Source organism: Manacus candei, unplaced genomic scaffold (assembly GCF_025592945.1).
Source record: "Manacus candei isolate 608988 ecotype Guabito, Panama unplaced genomic scaffold, ASM2559294v1 h1tg000025l, whole genome shotgun sequence".
NCBI lineage: Eukaryota > Metazoa > Chordata > Aves > Passeriformes > Pipridae > Manacus > Manacus candei.
In genome coordinates this window covers 11,781,843-11,806,160 of record NW_026138073.1, presented here as the reverse complement: position 1 = coordinate 11,806,160, position 24,318 = coordinate 11,781,843, and the positions used below count along the sequence as shown (strand labels likewise).

At 37.3% G+C, this 24,318-nt stretch overlaps 1 protein-coding gene across 1 annotated transcript in view; it reads right to left on the bottom strand.

Moving 5' to 3' along the window:
• The window catches only part of EEFSEC (eukaryotic elongation factor, selenocysteine-tRNA specific), a 119,900-nt gene that overhangs the window by 86,621 nt on the left and 8,961 nt on the right, over window positions 1-24,318 (bottom strand). The window contains exon 2 of the mRNA XM_051788918.1: window positions 417-624. Within this exon, the coding sequence (XP_051644878.1) occupies window positions 417-624 (208 nt within the window). The remainder of the gene's footprint in view (window positions 1-416; window positions 625-24,318) is intronic.

The following is a 24,318-nucleotide window of genomic DNA, read 5'->3' as shown; positions in this document are numbered from 1 at the left end:
CAAACAAAACCCCACACACAAACAAAGAAACAACAAACAAAAAGAAAGAAAAAAAAACAAAACCAAAAACACAGGTTAAAAAAATCAAAACAAAACACAAAAAACCCCCAACACACCCAGAAAACACCTACCCCCACAACAAACAAAACCAACCAAACAGACTCAAAACTTTTCACCTGGGTATTCTTTGTGTTATTAAACTGAAAAGCTTAATTATAGGAAAATACTTCTCTATAAATGATACTTGCACATGTGAATTTGGAATGGCACTTGAGTTTCCAGCAATCTTTTCACTCTCTTCTCATTATATCTGCTAGATGTCTCAGTATGCTTAGAAGCACATTGGAAGGGAAATGCTGATAATTTTTGTTTAACATTTTGTTACAAGTCAGGTGTTAATATCACTGTTCACTTACTTCGTATTTTCCAAGGTCTTCTGCATTTTCTTAGTCATCTTCTCAATGGCACTTTGTCTCTTTCCCTCTGGAAGGAGATCTATTTTGTTCAGAACCACCACCATCTTCTGGCAGGCAATTTGCCCAATTACCAAGCACTCTGCTGACTGTGTCTGCATCCCTTTTGTCACATCTATTACAAGCATCATCAAATCGATAATCTGGGCACCTGGAGGAGAATTCACAGTCAGTATGGCAGCAGCATAAAAAAAGATTAAGCATCATTTTCTCAAATAGCTACCATAAAAAATGTCAGGAGATGTACAAATACCCAGAAAGACAAACAAAACACACGTCAAAGTATGCACTGACTGCATGGTTTTTTTGAAATTAAGACCTCAGGAATTCAAGCTGTTATATACTACCATTAGATCATAAAAAATACTGAAGAATGTGGCAGTTTACATATTCCCCCACACTGATAGTTCAAGTCTAAGGCTGTTATCACTGTCTTTAAAAAAAATGCTAAGAAAATTAACCTTGCAGCAACACAAGCCTGACTTTTGCCTCAATTAAAAATTATAATCTAAGAAGCTAAGCAGGAATACGATAGAGCTGAAGAAACACAGTAACACTGCAGAGAGTTGCACGCTCAGAGCAACCCCAACAAGAGCCAACCACGTGCCCCATAAGTACATCAACAATCCTCAGTCCCTACCTGCTTCCTACCATTTTTCTTTCAAAGCCCAAAATTTGATATAAGTGAAAACCAAGTGATCACCACCAGAGGCAAGTTTATCCCAAGTCTAAAGAAATTCCTACAATCCCTCAACATGAGGAAGAGGTGATTCATAAACCTGCACTATATTGCCACTTACTCCCAATTCACATCCGGATAACTTGAACATGTAATCTCAAACACAGGCAACAAAGATCTGATTCTTAGATCCCTTCATGAAAAAGCTCCTAAATTTTACACTGAAGTTACCTATCATGTTTATGGATTACTTTGATTTTTCAAAGTATTGTTGTCATGAACCCTTAATCTTTTGATTGAAGCAACCTGAATTTCACGGATTTAAATTTGTTTTCAAGGAAGCTTTTGATGAATGTTGGGCCTCCCGCTAATTATATTCCGAATTTTCTTGTTTCATTCCAGGCAACTGAAATACTGAATACCAAAATAGTAAAGTGCAACAGACCTTAATATTGACAAAGTTTAAATATAAAAAACTAAAACAAAATTTAAAGCTGAACTACCAGAAAATTATATGTCAAAAAAAGCACATTTTGAAAGATGGCAGAAGCTAGAAATCACATAAAACTGCGGCATTCTGAACTTAAGTACTTTTAATATTTGCCTTAAATGAGAAGAACAAGAAATCAATACAACTGTTCCTTGTTCCTTCACCCTCTCCAGCCTTCCTCCTGCCTTTTTTTTTTTTAAGGCTTTTACAATGGCTATGACAACAGCTACCCTTGTTCCTAATTCCCATGAACTCAGGATAGGAAATCAGTCCAAGGTTGAAGTGCAGGGGTGAATGAGCGGGTGGGAACTACAACAGTAAAAAAAAAAAAAATTACGTTTTACAAATGACTATTTTCAACCTATCAGAGCTTTCATCTTGTAACAATGAATGCTAAACCCTTCAGAGCACTAGTGGGATAATTATGACATTTCCAACGTTTCTTCAGAATTTTCACTAATAGTTTCAAATATCTCACCCTAACAAACTTTGGATGGATGTTATATCTTCAAAAGTAGTTTGTCTTTTTATTGTTTCAAGAATTGTATTGATTTAGAACTTGCTTAAATTACAGCACAAAAGTCATCAAGGCACAAAAGTCATCAAGCCAAGTACCAAAGGCTCAGACTATACACCACACAAGTGCAGACCTAAAGGTCAGGAAGCAAGGAGAACAAACAGCATGAAAATAATTTTGAGTAGGACAAAATAGTTAATAATCAGAATGGATCCACTTTTACAAGTACATACAGCAGGGTTTTTTTACATGTAACACACATGTTTTGTATTACACTGTACCACACAGTAATTCTCACTACACAGGTGTCATCCTTAAAATGAATGGGAATTAATAATTAAAACCAAACCATCAAGTCCAATGGATTATTAATACTACTAAAAGGACACCTAGTAAAAAATTGATGCTGCAGCTTTAGCCTTAGATAACTGTACTATGACTACTAAAGCATAGCAACCCTCATGATCCAAAGTTAAGCCAAAGTAACCAGACCCAAACCTGGCCTTGAAAAGGGTGGCTGATAAGATCCATTATATATGGTGTATATAACGGGTATCTCCTCATTTCAACAGGAGACAAAATCTGCACTGAACTGTTATATGCAGTTTCAGTACAAGGGTTACTTTATCTTGGAACACTAAATCAACTGCTTTGAATACATTTGCTATAAAACAAATGCTTACAATTGCTGTATGTATGAATCTATTAGCAATACTTTAAAAGAGCCACAAAAATCATCAGCCCAGTTGCTAGAAGGTCAAGAATGTCTACTCGGGGCATTTCATAGCAAAGACAAGATGAACAAAGGAAAAATAACTGTACAGTCCATGGAAAAACTCCAGAAACCCCAGAAAACACACCATGACACTCCAGACAAAAAAATATTACAAGTCAAGGAAACAGCAGCACACACAAGTTCACAAACGTTGTCGGCACAGCTACTGTGTCTCCTGCAAAGCCTTAACGTGCTGACTGGCCACAGTTTGTAAGAGATGGCACAAGATGGAAGAGAAGACATGACAGGCAGAGAGCTGGCACACAGGGAGGGTGGGAAGCTGCTGCCCTTCAACAGAGTCATGGAACCAAGGGAAAGATCAGGACAGCATTGACAGAAATACTTTTGACTGCATTCTCCCCAAGGCATCAGGATGTTTTGTACGTGTTTACTCATGCATATCAAGGCATGAGTGCTCAAGTTTACAGAACCCTCGGGTAACAAGGCAAAAAACTAATGCTAAGATGTAGTTCCTTAACTTTCCTCTTTGAGCCGTCTTTAACAATTCACCTTCTTCCCAATCCTTCAATCTTCTCCTACACAGTTTTATATTTTGTTTTATTCAAGAATCCATTTTCTTAGTTGCCCATTATCCATGCATAGAGTCTATTAAATACTAGAACAAAATCTAGAGAAGTCAAAATACAGTGCACACGGATTCACAAATGTAACATTTCTAATCAGGAAAGTTGGCAGGTCATTTGATAAAACTGTAACTGTCCCCCATTTAACATGGAACATCTCATTCAGTACACTTGCTCTAATAGCATGCAAGTGGTAACAGTAGACCTAGAATATGTTTAACTTCATATTCACTACTTACATCATCTCTAGCACACTAGTAAACAGTCAGCTCACGATCATATCAGAGTTCAGTCAATGAAAGAAACAACATTTCTGAATCATTTTCTACAGCAGAGTAATATTTAACTAGGAACAGTGAAGTGAGGATGGATTATATGAGTATTCTCAAGTAATCCAATCTCACTTGTAAAGATAAAATAAATACAGCCATATCAAGTGGAGACTCCAAAAATAGCAACAAGAATAAAACATGGTGAAAATATCACTCAATAAACCTGCACTATCTGACTACAGAATGCCAGCCATGTGCTCTTGTGTGAAATGGAACAGAGAACTGAAACACACAGCTTTTGCTCAAAAAAGGAGACAGGATATGGTCCCACACAGTTAAGAAGAGTGATCTGGAAGAGATTATGGAAGAGTTGAGTGTTCCTCCAGCCTTCAAAGAAGGCAAATGGTTTGAAATTACTCTGAACAAAGTAGAGACACATGCAAAGGACAGGTCTGTGTATAAGGAAATCAAAAATATTTTATCTGCATATAGGTAATATAGAAAGTCATATAGAATCAGTAACAAAGTTAAACTAAGGTACTCAAATTATTTCTTCTACAGAAAAAACAGGGGGGTCACTCTTTATTTGCCACTTCATCTATGAAAGAAGTGTTCAAGAACATTCAGACAGATAAATCCCAATGAGTGATTTCTCACTTTGCTTGAAAATGAAAGATCAACTATTGGAGTACCCTTTGTGTGATGACACAAGGCTCAGATGAAGCCCTGCAAAAAAACAAATGAAACAAACTAGTTGTCATCAGAAAACACAAGTGGGTAGGAAAAGATGGGAATTACATGGCAAAGATAAGCAGCTAAACCACAGCAAAAATAAAGTAAAGTAGATAGTCAGAGTGAAGAAAAACAAACAAGAAAGATAAAACATGAACTGAGAGAATCTGGATGACAGCCAGATACAGGCAAAACACAAGACCAGCAGCATAGCATCACAAAAACTGCAAGTGCCAGCTAAACCTGGAGGTAGCAGCACTCACTTGTACCACAAAAGTGACAGGGAACACTGAACTCAGATAATAAGAAAAACACCTTCACAGACAAGATAAAGTCTAGCTACTGCTTTGAACAGTCACAACCCACTCTTGCTCCTGAATTTTGGGGAGTATCTGATTATAAACAGTCACTGGGGAAGTAATTTATTACTCTCTATTCATGAAACTAGTTGAAACACAGATGTCACGGATTATAACAATTTTCAAAAGCACAGAATACAGCAACTCAAGTTTCCCTAAACTTGAGTTTAGGAATTGGCTCAATTTAGGCAATTGGCTCAATTTCTCCAAGGGAAAGCAAAATGATACCACTTGCACCACCATCATTCCTAGCTAGCTCTCACCCTTGGAGCCTGAAAGAACTCACCAGCTACTGCCTGAGTACAATGAAAAAGAATAGTATGCATTAATAAAAGGATGTATTGATGAACTTTTAACCTTTAGGATGAAACGCACTGCATTCTCTGCATTTGCATTATTTTCTATAATATATCTTCAAACCTTTACTGAAATAGGAAGAAAGGCCTACTCAGAGTTCCAGGCAACAAGGCTTCAGACCTTCATCCCCTTCATTAAACTCAGTCCTCGTAAACACGTTTAAGTGTTGCACCCACCTTTGATTTCTACACAATAAGTAAAGCACACTTGATCCTGCTCACAGCAGCTAAAGTAGACAAGCTCTGCAATGTTTACATGCTACTGTGTCACATCCTTACACAAAAACATACAATTAATAAACCCCACATTTGCTACACCAGTATTCACAGGGTAACACCAATGGGAGTACCCAAGCTACAGGCTGCATTTTTAAAAACCATAAAGCACTAAAACAGCCATGTTTTATTTTGGAACAGAACATTACATCTTAAATAAAAAAATATCCTTCAACCTTGATCACAGAGGTTGTTTCAGTTCTGCATGTACATGAACTCAAAATACCTTCTGCTTGTGCAACCTGTTGCATGCTTGTAAATGATACACCCAAGCTGTCAGACTGAGCTGTGGTAGTACCACGGAGTAACATTTACAGTAAGGTAGAAAAAAAGGACATTATTAGGTCTAGGAAAAAAACAAACAAACAAACCCAAACAAACAAGACCCCAAACATTTCAGCCTCTTGTATTACTTTATCAGTTCCAAAAATTTATTACTCTTTTATTATACATGCACTGAGTCCACTTTCAGAACCACTCCATTATAACCTCCAAGCACTGAACTAGATACTCATTCCATCCTTACTGAGAAGGAAATCCAAAAGGCATTTTCAGTAAATAGGCAGAACCTCAATTGTTTTCTCTTTACCAAATACACATCAAGAATATAAGAGCATTTACAAGTTGTACTGTTTTGGCAAGCAGATTCCCCATAACCCATCAATATAAAGCAGATTTGACTCTGAAAGGTAAAACCTGGGTAGTGGAGGGAAGAAGAAAAGAGGTCAGGTCCCTCTTGAATGAGGGGGAGGTTTTGCACACCACACAATAATGGAACATAGACAGAGATTCTGACTCAGGGCTTCTTTAAACTACTGTGTCCTGTTTGTGGTAATCTTTTTAGCTGACTTTAGTCAAACAGTACAACTCCTGTTCACAGGCACCAAAAGGAAGCAGAAAATGGAATTTGAAATGTAAAAATAAAATAATTGTGGGCCATGGGCTATAATTTGATTTCATGCTTTACAAGGAAATGAAAGAGGACTTCCTTAAACATACCTTTTTTTTTTTTTAAAATATGCTTTTTACCATGTTAGGATTTCCTTTACTGTAGAAGAGAAAATAGGATTGTAGAAAATGTACTGTTCTCAAGTATCATTGCTACTCAGGGGCAAAGCTCTGTTTTAATGTGCACTTCCCATTCTAGGGAAGAGGAAATTCTTCAATTAATAAACCGGGTGGACTGAGGCGAGTTTTTAAGGTTTAATCAATTTCATCTGCACATGGGATAAAAAGACCAACTATTCTACCATTTTTGCCTCCCCTATTCCACTTTCAAAAAAAATAATAAAATCGATGTTTTATTTTAAATTCTTTGAGGTTAGTATCTCCTGTCGCAGGAAATATTGTCTATATCATGCAGTGAGTATGCAACTTCCCCCTTCCCAACCCCCTCTCTGTTTTTTTTTGTTAAGAAACTTTATTCAGAAACAACTAAATTATTCCCTCTTCTCATATAGAGTAACACCTTGGGAGATGCTACAAGTCACACAGGATTTTGCTAGTTACCTTAGGAGAGGCACTGTGATGAATAAGGAAAATGTTTGACGGGATACGAAATCTCCCAAAATTCAAACAGAAATAGGAGGTGTGAGGGGGCAGAAGAGACATGCACACAACTGGAAAGCATGAATTACACATGAAGAAACCCTCTGCAAAGCAATGCAAATCATGGATCAAAACTGATACAACTCCTGTTAGGAAACACTTTGAAAAGAAAAGGAACTCATGGAGTTCAGGCATCCCACCACCATATCCAAAGCAGGCCGTTCTTAAGGATATCAGTAAGTTCAAACAAAGAGCTGTGCAGCTTCAAACTCTGGACAGTTTGGAATATCTCTGGTAGCAAGCATCTGACTGGCAACCCACTTCTTCCTGAACACACAGTAAAGCTTACAATTAGAAGCATTATGTCATTGCACAAATTCTCTTTAGATGAAAACTAGCCACTATGGTTGGTCTTAAACTGAGAGCTAGAAAGGGAAACCAGTACAGAAATAAGGGCATAATGGCAAGAAGTCCGTTTCTTATACACAAATAACTCCTCTCTTATTTGTTATTTATTTTATTTCTTTGTTTTAACCTGTTATTTATTTGTAAACATGAGTTCAACTATGTTCTTTGGCAAAAGACCTCACCCAAGAATCCCCTCGGAATATACTTTATACCTCATCTCCCAGATGAAACAGTGTGCCACGTTGTTCTGAAGAGCATAAAAACAATGAAGGCCCCTACGTTCTCCTCTGTCAAGTCATCCAAGGATCTATCCTGTTTGAATAAGTTCTAACTTATTTGTATCAGAAACAATTTTGTTCTTCAAAAGGAGGAAAAGTCTATAGTGATTAGAGCTTGACTGGCCGTGCTGAGTAGCACAGACAGAGCTGTTAAGACCTTTATGAAGATCATGCTAAGAAAGACTGAGGAACATCTTCCAATAATTTACTATTGTATGCTGGTCTAGTTATTGCAATTTTGCACACAGGAATAAGCTTACATTAAATAGAAGAGTTACAGAAAAAAACCCCTCACACAAACAAACTTTAAAATGAAAATGCACTCAAAAAAAGCATTACAACACACGAAGAAAGAAGCTTATCAAAAGATCCTTCACAAGGATGTAAGGAGTCCCACGTTGTCTTTAGCCTCTTCAGAGAAAGCCTCTAATGAGGAAAACCAAGAGCACCAGTCTGAGAAATGTCTGAACACTTCTGTCATTTCCACTAGTACAGAAGAGAGACTATTCCAAAACAAGGCAAAACCAGGAAGCCTTCATTGCAATCTAACTAAATTCACTGGATAAACACACATCAAAACTACACGTAGTTTTGTAAAAATTACATACAATTAAAGAGAATCCTTCCTCCAAAGACTCACAAATAGAAATCACTAGTGGTTTTAAACCAGGGCAAAACACACACTTTACTTGGTTATTGCACTGATCTCCATCACTATGTGTACATAGTCAGGTACACCTAGAAGCACTTGTCAGTGAAGTGGAGCAGTGAAAAGGCATTTGCTCTGGCACCTGGTCATGGAGACTGCAGTTCCTTGAGCTGGGAAGTTCCTACTGTGCTTATTCAGGTCTCCCACAGCTCACAGAGGATCAGATGAACGGCAAAAGTTGAAGTTCAGACCAGTCAGTTCAACTCAGCCACACCAGACAGCTCTCCCTGAAGCTGACAAAGGTGACCCAGCTGCTGCAGCACCCAGGGACAGCCAGAGTTGGCACAGGGGAGGCAGCAGGACCAAACAGCCAGGAGCTGCAAAGGGAAAAGAGGAAAGAGCAAAGCAAACCTCCCATTTCTAGGGGAGGGACACTGCTGCAGGACAAGCTGTCCTTGAAACACCAGCTTGAGGAATTCCAGAGAAACTTAAAGCTGAATAAACAGTATTGTTAGGAAGCACTGGAAGAAATCTAAGTACACATGTCTATACACAAAACTAGTGCCACTACTTCAGAAAATTATGAAATGACAGTCATTATATGCTACTCAATGCAAAAATGCTTTATGTGTAGGAGCAGCCAAAAAAGGTAAAGTATTAGACTTGACCTATATACAGTGTAATATTGAAACAAAATACTGCATTTAGAGCTAGTCACTTTCCGGAAAAGAAAACTTAAAAGATTCCTTAAAGAAAAAAAGGAAACAAGATAAATACAATTAAGTCCTTCAAAAACAACTTCACTTACAAAGAAAAATCCATGTTAACAGCATGCAATGACAAAAGCAAGTGAAGCTGAACAAGAGAAAGGGAAATAACACACCTCCAATAAAAGAGCACAATCAATTATGTGACAGTAAATAGCACAACAACCCAAACTCAGTGCTGCTACATACCATTTGTCTTCAGACAAATAAAAATACAGCTTTGATATTCACATCATTAAGATTTTTAAAGCTACATCCAGTTGGATGAAATTCCATTGTTTATAAAACATTTATGATTTTATCCTGTGTAAAAGATACTAAAATGAAATTTAAAGCAAGGGACACTTCATTCCATCACTGACTTTCTTGCTTTAACCCTCCAAAACATTTGCTTTGACTGTTTCCAAAGAAAATGTAACAAACCAGGTAAGTGACTACTAGGGTCTGGCATTTAAATTCCTGTTCTTCAAAATACTTCTGAAGAAAATCAAAAAACCACCCGAAATGAGAATCCTATAGACAGTGAGGGCACAGTAAAGCAAACAATCCTTGCCTTGTAACAAGAAATGCCATGTAATACATAGCATGTATAAAAATGGAGGTAAAGCACCATATGAGAGAAGATATCATCTTTCCTCCATATGCAGTAAAGTTCTTGTCTGCAATGCTACCTATTACTAGATCTGAATTTCTATATGGACAAGGCACAAACTGGACAGAATCCAGAAGAGACCTCTACTTATTTTAATGCTGAAAACATTAACTGTGGTAGGGTGTAAAAAAGCCTACATGCCTTGGAAAAGCAACAATCATTCTGAGTAGACGCAGATGACTGCTACACAAAAAGGTAGCATTTGCTGAATTGCACAACGCTGTGGTATTTCAACTGCTTCAATTTCTTTCTTGGCTTGAAGTCGAAAATGCATAAATTGTGAATTAATTAGCAAACATTAACTTTTTAATGTGTCATTCATATATATGTATATGCAAATACAGACAGCAGTGAAGTTGAGAAGTTAAATATTTAGGATACTGTACAAAACTAAAGTTACTTAACATTTTAGACTGAATGTCATTATACAGCTCATCAGCCTTGGAGTACAATCTATGGCATATAGTAGCAAAAATTATTATTTTGTACACTTGAAAGCAAGAGAAAGCACAGAAGATATCAACTGGGTTATTACAATTCAGGTTGCAAATCTGGTTTGTTTGGGTTTTTCTGGTGGGGTTTTGTTTGTTTGTGTTTTGCACTATGTGTCTATATTACACCTAGCACAAAAAGGTTCAGTTTCATAATTTGGCATTCAGACTATAAAATATCTTAACAAGAAGTCATGTCCCGTTTCTGGCACCTGTAATTCCACTGATTCACATCAAACACAAACTTAGAGGTTTGCAGTGAAATTCCTTCTGCGTAGGAGCTGTTCAGTTCATAAAACAAGGTTTTTGAAACAAATGTGACAGTAAATCAATGTTCATGCTTCAGGAAAAAGAAAGGTGCAAAGTATAAAAAATGGATACTTGTAAAACCCCACTTTGACCTCCTTAGAATATATTGTGTGCTTAAGGTTCTAGCAAGTTTTCCTAGAGCCTAATGAGTGGTTAGTTCAAGTTTCAGATTTGTTATTCAGAGGTATTTTGTTTTGGTATCAAGGCCACATGTGTTTTTGCACTGCTCTGAAGAGTTAAATATAAGGTAACATTACACTTGGGCCTTACAAAGTGACCATAAAGGGTCCCTGATGGTCCATAAAGTCTTTACTGTAAACACTGAAAAGCAAACAGGTCAAAAAGAACAAGATTTAAAAAAAAATACCCTTTTTATAGTCTTGACCCATATCAGCTTTACATTTCTTCTCTACAAGATCCCGTGCTAAGTTTCAAGTTAAAAAAAAAGTAATTATATTTGCATATGATAATGCTAAATATGTTGCAAAAAATATGACTTACAAGTACGATCATTCTGCCCACTCCATCCTCCGGGGAATACAGACAGATACCATCTTCGAAGATGGTATCTCCAAGATCAGAATGAGAAAATAGAGGCTAAACAGTATAAAAAGAATCAAGCATCCAGAAGAATAAAGGCACCAAACCTGCATGAACAAGGACATGAGCTCATCCCCAGTTCTGACAGACTTCTACACATCTGGAGTCTTCTGCTCCATCTCTAAGGACCCAGTTCACACCAGACAGAAACAATGTTCCCAGCTGCAGCAATGTCACACCTGAGGTTCCCCTACTAATAATAAACACTGGAGTGTGGAGGCAAATAGTGAGCAAAAGCTCCTGGTACCTACAACAATGAAAATTCCTGCTACCTCCCCAATACTAGAGGATCTTCTGGGCTCAGCCTGTAGCAGGCTATACCTGTATACCTTTCATTATGAATGATAAATCATATAAAACCAGGTTTGTACGGGGAGTAGCAAAGTAGTACAATAAAAATTACTGGAATAATTTGATAGATTTTCCAAGACCAAACGAATGAGCTGCTTCAGGCAGTCAACTCCTGTATCAGCTTTTCAGACAACTGAACGCTCTGCTTTCCAAGAACAGCACAACTGAAATGCTTCCTAATCAATCAATGTGTCCATATTTCTGTATTTGAATCTACTATTACGTAGAGGCCCAGTACTGGATTCAGAGGTGGGGAGCAGGAGGGGGAAAGACAGTTGAACAATATCTACTATGTTTCTATAAATTCTGTTCTCTATCAGTGCTATTTCACGCTCAGCTCTTCATCTTTTCAAGTTCTTTTAACATTTGTACAAGATGATATCTTTCCATTAGCATATCTAGGATTTGATCACATCCATGCCCCCATGCTGTAATACAAAGAGAACTAGAGCATCTCAGAAATCCTTACACAAGCAATACACAACTTGATGATCTCAGGATAAAAAGAATGTGCTATGCCTAATGACCAGCTAGTTGGTTTTTTCCTTCCCAGAAGACTGGAGAATTGTTACTACAGAGCATCTATTGCCTCCCTCTGGGGGTTTTGGAGAATGACTGAATTATGAACATCTTGGAACATCTGTTAGAATTTCTTCAAGCATATTTTAGTCAGTTTAATATTAGATGACAGGAAGACTTTCTTGCTATCTCTTGTGTTAATTTCTTTAAAGTCCTGCCTACTCAAAGGATATCTCACTGTAAATTCTTGTTCATTCTTCTGCCATATCTTCAAAAGATCAGTCTAACAAGAAGTTCCATACAGCAGTCATAGGAGATAAGAGTGATCACACAAGTGTAGCTAGACAGACCTGAATATACATTTAGATATGCAACTCCAAACTTCCAAAACCTATAAACAGCAGATTGAACACAGTCAAGAAGAGGTATAGATACAAAGGTTGTACCTTAGAGATACTGCTGAACCACCTTGAAATTCTCAACTTCATTAAACTTTACTTAGATTTAATGCTTTAGGCCTACTACCCTGAAAATCATGAAATGCACTGGAATCCCCAAGAAACACCCAAATTATCACCTTGATCACATCACAGAGATTTGCTACTAGATTCTCTTCTCTCCATCTTGTCAATTCAAGGACATCAATCCTGTACCTGCAGCTTTAGATAGCTCAAACACCTCCAATAAAAAATTGATTTAAAACCTTGTACAGATCAAGAGTATATTTCTACAAGACTAACAAATAAATTTTCTTAAACAATTCTACAAGTCACCAGTCCAAAAGTAAAACTCTTAACTCATCAGATTCTAACTCATTCTTCTACAAAAAAAAGAAGACCAGATTCCATACAAAGCTGGAAATAAATTCATGTGATTCTACTCAAAAATCATTACTAGCCCTAAGCTACCTTGTCTCTGTCTTTGAAATAAAGTAAGCAAAGGTCATGCACTCCACACCAAGCAGTTTGTTTTGTACCATAATCCAGCCCTATTATGCTTTTTACAACACTGCATGCAACACCCTGTCCTAACAGATGAGTTATGGTAGTCTATGGGAAGATTCCTGCACAGCTCTCAGATATGTTCCATCTGAGAACGCTAAACAAGATTTTTTGTAAAAAAAAAATAAGAGTTTAGATTTTGCTGCTTCTTTTTTCCCCTCCCCTGTCCTCAAAAATAATTTAAAAAAAAAATTAAAAAATTGAAGACCGCTAGGGGCAAAGAAAAGAGTGCTCTTTAATTTTCTCTTCACCCTCCACAATACTGAAATAACATCAGTCAGGGTTATAAACATCTGTAATTGCCAGGGGAATGTACAATACATTCAGAAACTCCAGGCCCACATATCCTGTAGCTCTGCACTTCACAAACAAAAGGTTGGGGAAAGAAAGAGGGGGTGGGGTACAGGGAATAAAGGCTTAAAGATTAAAGTCACAGGCAGAGACAGACGGCTCCGTTTTTTAATAACTGAAAACACGAGTTGTGCCTGAATGTGCTCATTGTTTTATGGCAGGGGGGAGAGGCTACACACTCTGGACTGGCTGGCGACAGAACTGCCTTTGCATCAAAAATAAGATTTACAAAAAGAAAAAAAAGACACCAAACCCATGCCCTAATTTTCCCTCTTGCAACGGTTAATGATGCATTCAGGTAGAAATCGACAAATTATCCCACCTTACCTTTATTAAATAGGGGAAAACTTCGTGACCAGAAGTAGTACCTGATGGAATCAGCCTAACAGAGACTGCAGAGATGTCTGAAGGCTTTACACTGTGAGGGAACACAGACTACGACAATAACAGCCGTACATAAGGAACAGGCACGTCTATGAAACAACGAGCTTATAAATCAATTTATATTTTGCACAATAAAACTACAGCTGCAAGGCTAAATTATGTGATCTAAGCAGATTTTTATATGAATTCAAGAAGTTTAGCTGTCATGAGAAAGTTCTTAAGGCCTTACTTTTTAAAAGTATCAGCTATATCTTCAGTGAATGAAAAGGTTCATGAGTTGGGTCCACTTCAGTCAGTACAAAAAAAAATAGCTTAAAATGTTGCACTAGAGCATTAAAAACCTGAAAGTATTTCTTTTAGGTTTTAAAACAATTTTTCTCTCAAAGATCTAGGAGTACAAGCACTTATGGCTACTCAATATGCACGATTACAAATGTGTATTATGTTAAAATTCCATAATATACACTTTTCTAATCTAAACAATCTGATACTTATCACAATTTATTTCAGTGAATAAATTTCTGTGGGTTAGATCCCACCAGTGCTCAGGCACCCATGAAAGTCAAATAAGGCCAGTTCCACTGCCAGGTGCCAATGGACTACAGGTAAACACGCAGACTGAGCAAACACATGAAAATAAAAAAATATTAGATCAATCTTTCAGTTTTATTCTAATCTAGCCCAAGATGTTACTATAACAGAGCTTTTGTTTTACTGTATTTTTTTTTTTTTACCTGCCAACTTTGCTTTAAATATAGACAGAAAGGAGATAATTCAACAAGACAACAGGCTCTTTCATCTAAAACCATGAAACTTCCAGTCATAACTTCTTGGGGAAGCCTAAAATAAGGAGGAGGGAGGCACACAACAGGAGTCAATGAAAAGTAGTCTCCTGCCCAAAGCAAGCATGCTGTGCAGGGAGGAATCAGTGGCCACAATACACAGCTCCTTGGCCAGAAATGTCAGACCTGGAATGCTCCAAACTATCCTCCCCTTTGTTGATGTAACACTTTTGCATCATCAGCCGCTGGACATCTTGTTGAGATTAAAAATATTGCAGAGAGTTACTGTCTGTTTAGCAAAGAAAAAAAAGACAGAGTCCATGTCACAAAGGGAGGGGAAAGGAAAAGCCGAAACATGAGCTCATAAGCCTGTTACGGGGGATAAAGGCAGGCTTTGTTTTACTTTATTCATACCAAGTATGAACAAGAGGCTCATCACTGTTTAAAGCTTGAACCTTGAACTGCAAAATTTCTTTTGTATGCAGCATCACCAACTTTTCTCCTCGTGTAACTAAACTACCCCTCTTTCTCGAAAACAGCTTCTGCTGATGCTCTCATCAAGCATTTAAGCCTAGATGAAACCTGTATAACAGCAGAGTCGTTTTCCCCCATGCTATTCTGACACTCAGAAGCACCTACGAAGGCATTCTTATATGGTAAAGACCAGCCTTGGTTATACTACTGGTGGTGTCCTAAAGTTCTCACATAAACATAGAAGTAAATAAAATAAAAATATAATAATATTTAAAAAAAATAAAAATAATTTGGAGGACACATTGGCTATACAGCCACACTAAGAGTTAGGCAACAGTTATTAAATTGGAGATACTTCTTTGGACAAGAAGTAGCCATTATTCCTAAACTTTCAAATGCAGAATTCAATCCAAAAGTACAATACAATGTTAAAAACAGAGATTAGAGAAAAAAAGCCACTAGTAAAAAAAGATCTGTCATCTGACAGAAACACTATCCACCAGTGCTGTCTCTAAAAGAGCTCAGGGGCAATAGTAAAAAGTAGCAAGAGAAAGCAGAGTCTGGATTCTACTTTCTTGCTCTTAGGAAAAGGCAAATAGGGTGGTAATTTACCATGTACAACCAAATTGTATATGAAAGTTTAAAACCAACCAATTAAAGCTAACATTATGGAATGGAACCGAGGGTCCGAGTGGAACGCGTTAGACACGCATTCCAAACAACGGCTCCAGAGTCCGCCTGCGAGGCGGGCACTGTACAAAGTACAAAGGGTCAAGAGGTTCTTCTCGAAGAGAAGCCCAACTTGGACCAGGAGTCATGACAGATGTGGTGCCCAGCTGCAGAATGACATCAAGGCTGTAAAGCCAAATAACACTTGGTCATCACCTGCACTGACAGAATGCCAGAGTTTGAAAACTTGTCAATCGAGCGACAGCAAATCTCAATACAATTGAGAATCAAATGGAGCTGGACAACAAGGAAAAAAGAACTTACAACTAACAGTAATAAACACGATTATTTCAGTTTACAACTCTTACATATATCTTTCATACACTCAACTAGAGCTTTGCTTCTCTTAAGCAGGTTAATCTATAATGAATAAAAGAGTTACTAAGACCTAGTGGGAAGTTAGAAAAGGAAGACAACTACCTCAGGTTACCATGACTAGATTACATTTTGCCTTCAGAGTATTCTGTACTTTGGAGCACAGTGAACTGCAATTTTGATGCAAGTTTCTTGATTTCTGTGACAGTAATGCAGCAAACTGTTATTCCTACTGCAGCAAATAACCAAGTGGAAATATAAAGAGAGAACAATTATACTACTCCTTGTCATTTACATCAACATACAACTCCATACACATTCAAACTGGCAAATTAATCCAATGTCATGATACCCAATTCTATGAGACTTCTACAACACTAACTTTCAAACCTTCACCATCTCCGAACACCAACAATAATTATAACCCTTACAAGAACAGCAGAGTTGAGTAAAAAAAGTAAGGTTGTTCTCAAGAAGGACACCCTGCAACCAATCTTAGTTTTTATGTCAAGCTTTATTTCAAGCACCTGCATTACTACACAGCTGTAGCAGTACAGTGCACGAATGAAAGAAATCTCTAAAACCAATCAGTCCCAAACAAATTAAAGATGCCAGTTCTGAGAAATAGGATACTTTCATTCTCTACACTGTGCACAGATTATCAGAGCCAAAGTAAACAGCAATATTCTGGAAAACAAATCTTTCTGGACACAGTCTAGGCAGCAGTCAGTTAACCTACCCTCCTGCCATGCTAGATATTGGGTGCTTTGCTAACTTACAAATTACAGATGAAGAGTAGCTGAAGAGTTAATGTTGCTATTAAATAGCTCTTGCTAAGGTTTTAAGAGTTAATAATACACTACCAAGGAAAGTCCTTATATGCAAAAAATCACCACAAACTCATCAACTGAAAACCAATCTCAAAGCAGTGATCTATTAGTTTATTCTCAGTTCACTTGGAGTTTCCAACGTTCACAAAGGCTGTACCTCGGTTTGTTTTAAATTATAATTTTGATTCCCCTCTCAGATTTTGCTAGAGTTATTCTGTACTCAGTTCTCTGCCCTTCAGTCCATGGCAGACATCAGGCCCAGCCTAACAATTCACTACCAAATCATGAAAATAGCAAGTATTTTGCATAGTTTGTCATTCCCCTAAGTCACATCACAGAAACCCTCCCAAACTGAGGAGGCCATTATCAAGCACGTGGTACTATTTCATACCTCCTGCCAGGCCAACACAAGGGCTTCTGACAGTGTATTTATTTTTATTTAAATTTTTGCTGACTAAGACTGCACAAGATATGCGCTTCATTTCAGAGCGGTCCCAAGGGGTTAACAGTCCTGTAAATCTCACATCCCAGTACTTCAGGACAAAACAAACTATATCATGTGGATACACTATCTAAATTGCCAAGGCTACAAAGCACTCCACATATTGCAGAGTGTATAGCATTTGTGTCTCACATTAACACATTCTCCATATAATTAATAAAAGCCCACCATAATATAAAAGGTGATGCTCACTGTAAAGGAGGAGAGCAGTGCAGAGTTAAATTACTAAATAAAACTAGATACAATAATTACCAAGATTAGAATTTATACTGCAGTAAGCAGGGCTGGAATTTAATGATCTATAACCACACAGAGATAAGAGACAGTAGCAATGCTTGAGCAAATGTTTTCAACAGTACCAACAGAAGGCAAGGTGAAAAATCTAAGGTATCATGATTGATAACCAGATGAACTTTTCAAAAAAATTTTACAGCAGAGAGTAAGTGCCATAAAAAGATATTCCAAATTTCACCAGTAGAGTATTTGTCTAAAAATAAGTATTTTAAATGCTTTGAATTATATACTTTACTATGTCAAATTAGATATTCATGTGAATTAAGTTGAGCAGCCAACTAAGGAACAAAACACAGACCTGGTCTGAGTTTGTATTGGTTTGGACCTTAACCCTGCAGGTTCCCTTACTGAGTTCATTCCTAGGAGGCTGCATGGATGCAAAACACCCAACCTGGGTCTACAAAGCTGCAAGTGTGCATGGCACTTCACAGATAAACACAAAACCAGGTTTAGAAAGCTCACAGACTAAATTTAGACCAGTTGCTCCCTAGAATAAGGAAAATATTTTAATCTCTGACACAACCAGGTTATTTTACTGTTTCAAGTTTTATACTTTGAAAAGCACAGATCCTGTGAGGTGAACGTACAGTAACCATCAACATACAAAACCAGGCCCCTTATCTAAAAACCCTCATAAATAAAGAAAAAAAAAGTTTTCTATTAGGTATTTTGAAGAACCTCAAAACGTGAAATTGTTCAACATAACCCTGCACAGAGATTTCATAATACATCTCAAATACTACATAAACCAAAACATGACTATCTAATCAGATATTTCAGTATAATCAGCAAGTTCTTCCACATTTTCTCTGATGAATGAACAACTGAATAAAATACAAGTGTTGACACAAATATTTTTACATTTTACAAGCAGTAGTGGCAGTTTGTATAAACTAAGTCTGTGAGCAGTAACATCTGTCAGTTAAGCAAAACATCACTCAAACTCAAAACCTTCATCAAGACCAGAACTGTGCTTCTGTGACCAGGGAGGGTCATCATAAGGAAAGTACAGCAGGTCTTCCAGCTCTGCATCCCACACTCACCCTCCTGGTTCACTGATCACTAAAAAACACTCCCCCCAAATTGAAATCTAAACTTTCAAGCTAAAACAGAGGCTGACAACATCCCCAGGGAAGTGGGATGAAAGTCGACAGAAAACAAAGTCTGCTCAGAATACACATTGCTCTGCCAGGCTCATGTGACCAGCTCTTAGGAATGCTGGCACTGCTCAAGTTATTCAATGGAAATATGCAACAAACAGACTAAGAATCCTGGATAAACAAGAAAATAATACAGAGTGCAAAGCACCAATACTTCTACTCTGAAGCAGCATCTGTAAATTTGCATTTAACTGTACATTTCAAGAGAATACTTCTCACAGCAAAAATTCAAAGAGCAGCAACAGCAGGCACTGAGCCATCACTCTCTCACTGGGATGGGATTCTAGAAAAGAAGTACCCAGAAGTCCAAAATCATCTGCGTTAGCTAATCCAACCTCCGTGACTAAGAAATTCCTAAGCAAGAACATAAAACAGGATCAAAAGTATATCAAGTATACAAAGAACATATAAAGAATACATACTTCTCTCTTTCACAAAACCCATTCTTAGATGCTTTTGCCTCATAGGAGCCTTTTTTATATTTTTAATTACTGCTTTTCACATTTTGTTAGGTCTTGTTTCCCATTCACATCTTCTAGTCTCAGAGAGCACAATAGATTCTAAATTTAACTTCCTGACAGTAAGAACTAGAATTACAGAATAAGGGATGGGAAACTCAGAATGAGAATTTAATTTCAAATGAACTTAAGTAAATATATTTCATTTGTTATCTGGGCGCTTCAGTCTTCGCATCAAACGATGGAGACAACTGCTGTTGAAGAATCATATCATAATAACGGAAGAGAAATACAATGGAACTTTATTAAGTATATTCTTACTGACAATTTACTATAGACTTAAATTAAATTTTGGTAAAGGATTTCCTTAAAGTACTTCCAATAAATTATTTTTATAAATTATGTTTAAAATGTCATAGTTAATTTGCTTTTGAGGGAAAAATTATCTTGCCATTTGGTAAAAATGTAACATTGAAATAAAGTGTATGAAGAGGAAAAAAGGTAAGTAAGGTAGGTAAAGAAAATTAAATAGTATTTAGTGACAGAAGCAAAAAAAACCCCATGAAATAAAAATCATATAAATGGATATTTAATCCTTTTCCTTCCTTAATAAAGTAATAGTAACATTCATTTACATGGTTTTTTTTCCCCTCTAGTGTCTTGTTAAGCAAGATACACATTGGGGCTGAGAGGAGAACTGAGATATCAGGAGGGGAAAAAAAATTTGAAATAGTTCTCATTTGTAGTCATCATGTTTTAAACATACCCAATGATGTTGTTACCCAAACAATCAAAGAAGATTTGCCTCTCTCCAGGAGCTAGATTCTGTTGGTCCACAGAAAACTGAATTACAACATCTGAGTACACAAGCTTTAGGATGGGCTCTACTGGTAAAATGAAAGCTTTTAAGTTTTCAGTCCCAAGAGAGCAGCAACTCTCTCTTCTCTCCGCAGCAGCACTGGGCAGGCAGAGAAGCCTATTTCACTGCAGTTCTCTTAATAAACTAGAACTCAATCTCAGATGCTGTTAAATCTGGAGGCAAACTGAATAGGCAATTTTAAAACCTAGAAACAGAAAACATGAAACAAACAGAAGTGAAGCAAAGGTGGGTTATCAGTGACCCAACTCCCCCACCACAAACCATCATACCTCACAGTCCAACCGTGCCCACTCAAACTTAATCCTTATCCAGTTATGATACAAAATGAACAAGGGTAGGTTTTAGTAGTATTGAGATTCTTTTCTCCTCCCTCTTACTCAGACTGCAAGGGATACCATACAAACATCAAGAAACTGGTTTTCAACCCCATTTCCCACATACATTGTTCCTCTTTTTCTTCTTCCCTGATATTCCTTAAGATTTTAATTCATTTGTGGAACTGCCAGCTTATGAACATAGGGAAAAATCTATTCCAACCACAAGCTTCAAGACCAGCCTCCTACACAGCTTATTATTCTGCACCTGAAAGAGGCACAGTATGAGCCATGGATGTCCAACAGACAAAGGTAAAGCCTTTCGACTTCAGAATGGAATTTCTGAAAGTTCTAAGGGGGGGAATCCAAACAAATAAAAAAAAAAACCCAACAAAACAAATCTTTCCCCCCCCCTCTTTTTTTTCCCCATAAAAATCAGATAAGATTATCATTTAAAACAATGCCAAGGCTATGAACCCCTCCCCTAACGCTTTCTTGCATGTTCTTACATGGTAGGAAAAAAAAATCTGCTGAAATTGCTAGGGATCAGCCAAATTCAATAAACCAACACTATCTCTAACTGTAAATGCATCACTAAGATAAATGAATGCATAATTGCAGAGTACTAATCACTGCTTAATGAAATGCTGAAATCACCAAGAAAGAATACAGCCTTAGTGATTAGAGCTCAATTTTTTTGGTTGCTCAGAGCTAACAGAAATAGAAAGAGAGATTACAGCTCAGGCATTTAAAATATTTTGAATTTATCATTACCACTTAGCAGAAAACCACGATTGCCAGAATATATTTAATTTTCAAAAACTAGTTTGATGGGCTATTTTGCTGACCTCCCACAAAGTCATGTTTGCCCCCTACAAACTAAGGCCTGAGCATCCAGTATTTCAATGACTGTTACCCACACAACTCTGCAGCTTATGACAAGTTCTCACACGTGAACTGCTTTAGCTGAGCTCAACTTGCCTGCTTTTTTAAACTGTCTTCTGACCCCTAAATGAATTTATTATTGTTACAGAACAGACTCCACTTAAGCATCCACTTCGCAAGAAACACATTTCTCATTCACAGATCTTATTTATTCCACTTCTGATCAAACAGTGCATGAAGGGGAACTGGGACAAAAGTACAAATCTTTCATAGGAAGCATAACAGCTTCTAAATAGAATAACAACATCCCCAAGATGAGTGCATTTTGATGATTTCACCCTGGTATCCTGAAAATTTTCGGCATCTAATAAAACCAGTAAATACAGTTGCACTTGAGATGCTACAAAGTTGTTAGCTCTGCAATAAAAAGTGAAACTATCATATGCTACTAAAATAAATATTGGATAGCTTAGTTACAAGAATGTTTGAAGTTATTTTGTTCCAATTGTTGTTACATGGGCTCATAAGTTACTGCAAAGAAATTTAAAACAGTAAGGTTCAAAAGGATACTGCCAACTTATTTAAATTCCACAATAGTCAATTTTGGTTTTACCTAGGATTGACTCAATTATGCGCAAGGATACAGCAAAAAAATTCCATAAACCTGACATCACTTTTTATGTGGTCTACTGTCTTCCTAGCCACACTCTACCTTTTTCTGAATGGGACAAAAATAAAGATCTCTACAATGCACAGGGAAAAGAAACAAGTACAGTAACCAAAATAACTTCCAACCACTGCATCAATTTGATTACAAGTCTAAAAAACCCAGTGATCTTTTCCATAGTAAGTTAAGGACTCGCTGGTTTCTCAGTGCAGGGTAAGTAAAGAAACTGACAGTTAAATTTATCTTCACTTTGATTTGGCTTTAAAATACAACAAAGAAAACATTAAACCCCACAAAAGCAGTGCTGGACATTACTAAAATAAACTATTTCATACAGTAAATAAAGCTTCAAAACAAAAAAAAGAAAACACATTTAGGGACACACGATGAAAGAACAGCCAAATACCCACCTACACACAACTTGTCAACAAACACAGTTCAGTAACGAAACCACATCTGAGACAATTTTCTTAAAGACTGGATTTTCAGCCATTGGTTTTGAGGGTTTTTGCAATAGAATTTAGCTTCAGTTCAAAACTCTTCTGTTCCCTTAACTAGAAAAGTATTTTCTCCACATAAAGTTTGGTATAATCTGATTTAATGAAATACACTTTTTTTTACTGCCCCAAGAGAAGCATTATAAAGAATCACAGACAGGTGAATCTCTTCCCACAAAAGACTCCAGTTAATCACTCATTTTGTACAGAAAAAGCATTGCTGGATGTCAGAATACACAGCAGAGAGAGCAAAGGGAGAGCTCAATTACAAACACATGGGCAAACACCACCAGCCACCACAACTTTATCAAAGCACTTGAAATAATGGGAGAATCCTCAGTTGTTACTCAGGTGAAAAGTCTACTCAGGGAAAGAAATATTATTCATGCTGGTCTGTCCCACAGGGTGAAAAGCTATCACACAGCAAGCAATCCAGAAAACAAAATTACTTCCTTAAACACCTTTCTTCGGGATGCCAGACTTGTGACTTTTGAATTTTTAGCCATACACAAGGATAAATATTATCAAATAAGAAAAACACTGAAATAATTGTTACTTTATTTATACATATATAAACAAACAGTTATAATTTAGGTGTAAAAACTTGCTTTTCAGGTTTTTTAAATGAGGCATATTATCATATTATTTGAAGTTATAATATAGCCAGACAGAGACCAAAGTTTCAGTGTTAAATGCCCAAAACTGGTCCCTTAGTTGAACAGCACTGTTGACACTTGTGGGGCATTTTGCTGATAAACTTTTTAATACTCTAAACTGAATATTCATCATCTCACAGATCAGGGAAAGATTACAGTGTTGAATGCTTTTAGGAATGATAATATTTTGGGGTTTCCTTAGTCTCTTAAAGCAGCCCTGACACCCAAAATTAAGTACAATTTGAACCATTTTCCTTATTCTCTGATGAAATGTCTCTTGGTCAGTTGTTCTGATGTCTTTAAAGGATACTTCATAACTTTGAGTACAAACTCAATGTTTTGTACTTAATGCACAGTATGTAATTTTTTCATAAATCTTCAAAAAAAGTTAGGGGTCAGTACAGTCCCAAAGTTGTGTACACACAGAACTGCACAATAAAGACAAACAGCACAAAATATCTGAATATTTCCATCACACAGCAAAACTGACACACACATATATTCCAGTTGTGCAGGACCAGGCAATCTACCTCTATAAAACTGCCTGCTCTGTTTGTCACATCCACATTCACAGACACACTTATGTTGGGTTCCTGCACAGCCAGCACCACCACACTGGGGCAGCCCTTCGAGATGCTGAACACCTTCAATAAACTCTGAGCTATGAGGGTTCACAGTAACACTTGCTGATGAGTCCCAAGCCCTCTACAATTTGGGTGAGCCAAGTCCAGCACTATGTCATGGTTGCACTAGGTTAGGAGTTTACCCTTGAAGTAGATCATTCCCAGAAACCTACCTGAACCTACAGTTACTACTTCTCCTTCTCTCCTATTCCAGCAGATGCCCAACACACCAGAGCTGCTGCTGCTGCTCCCCTGAGCGGGCGACAGCCCAAGGAGAGCAGCACAACCCCGGCGAGGACCAAGCCACGCCACACCAGTACTTTGCACGTGTGCTCTAAGCCACACTTTAAATCATTTCACACACCAGAATGTCAGCGTGGATAACCACTGCCAGAACACGACACAGAATCCCCTGAAGTCAACCACAGGTT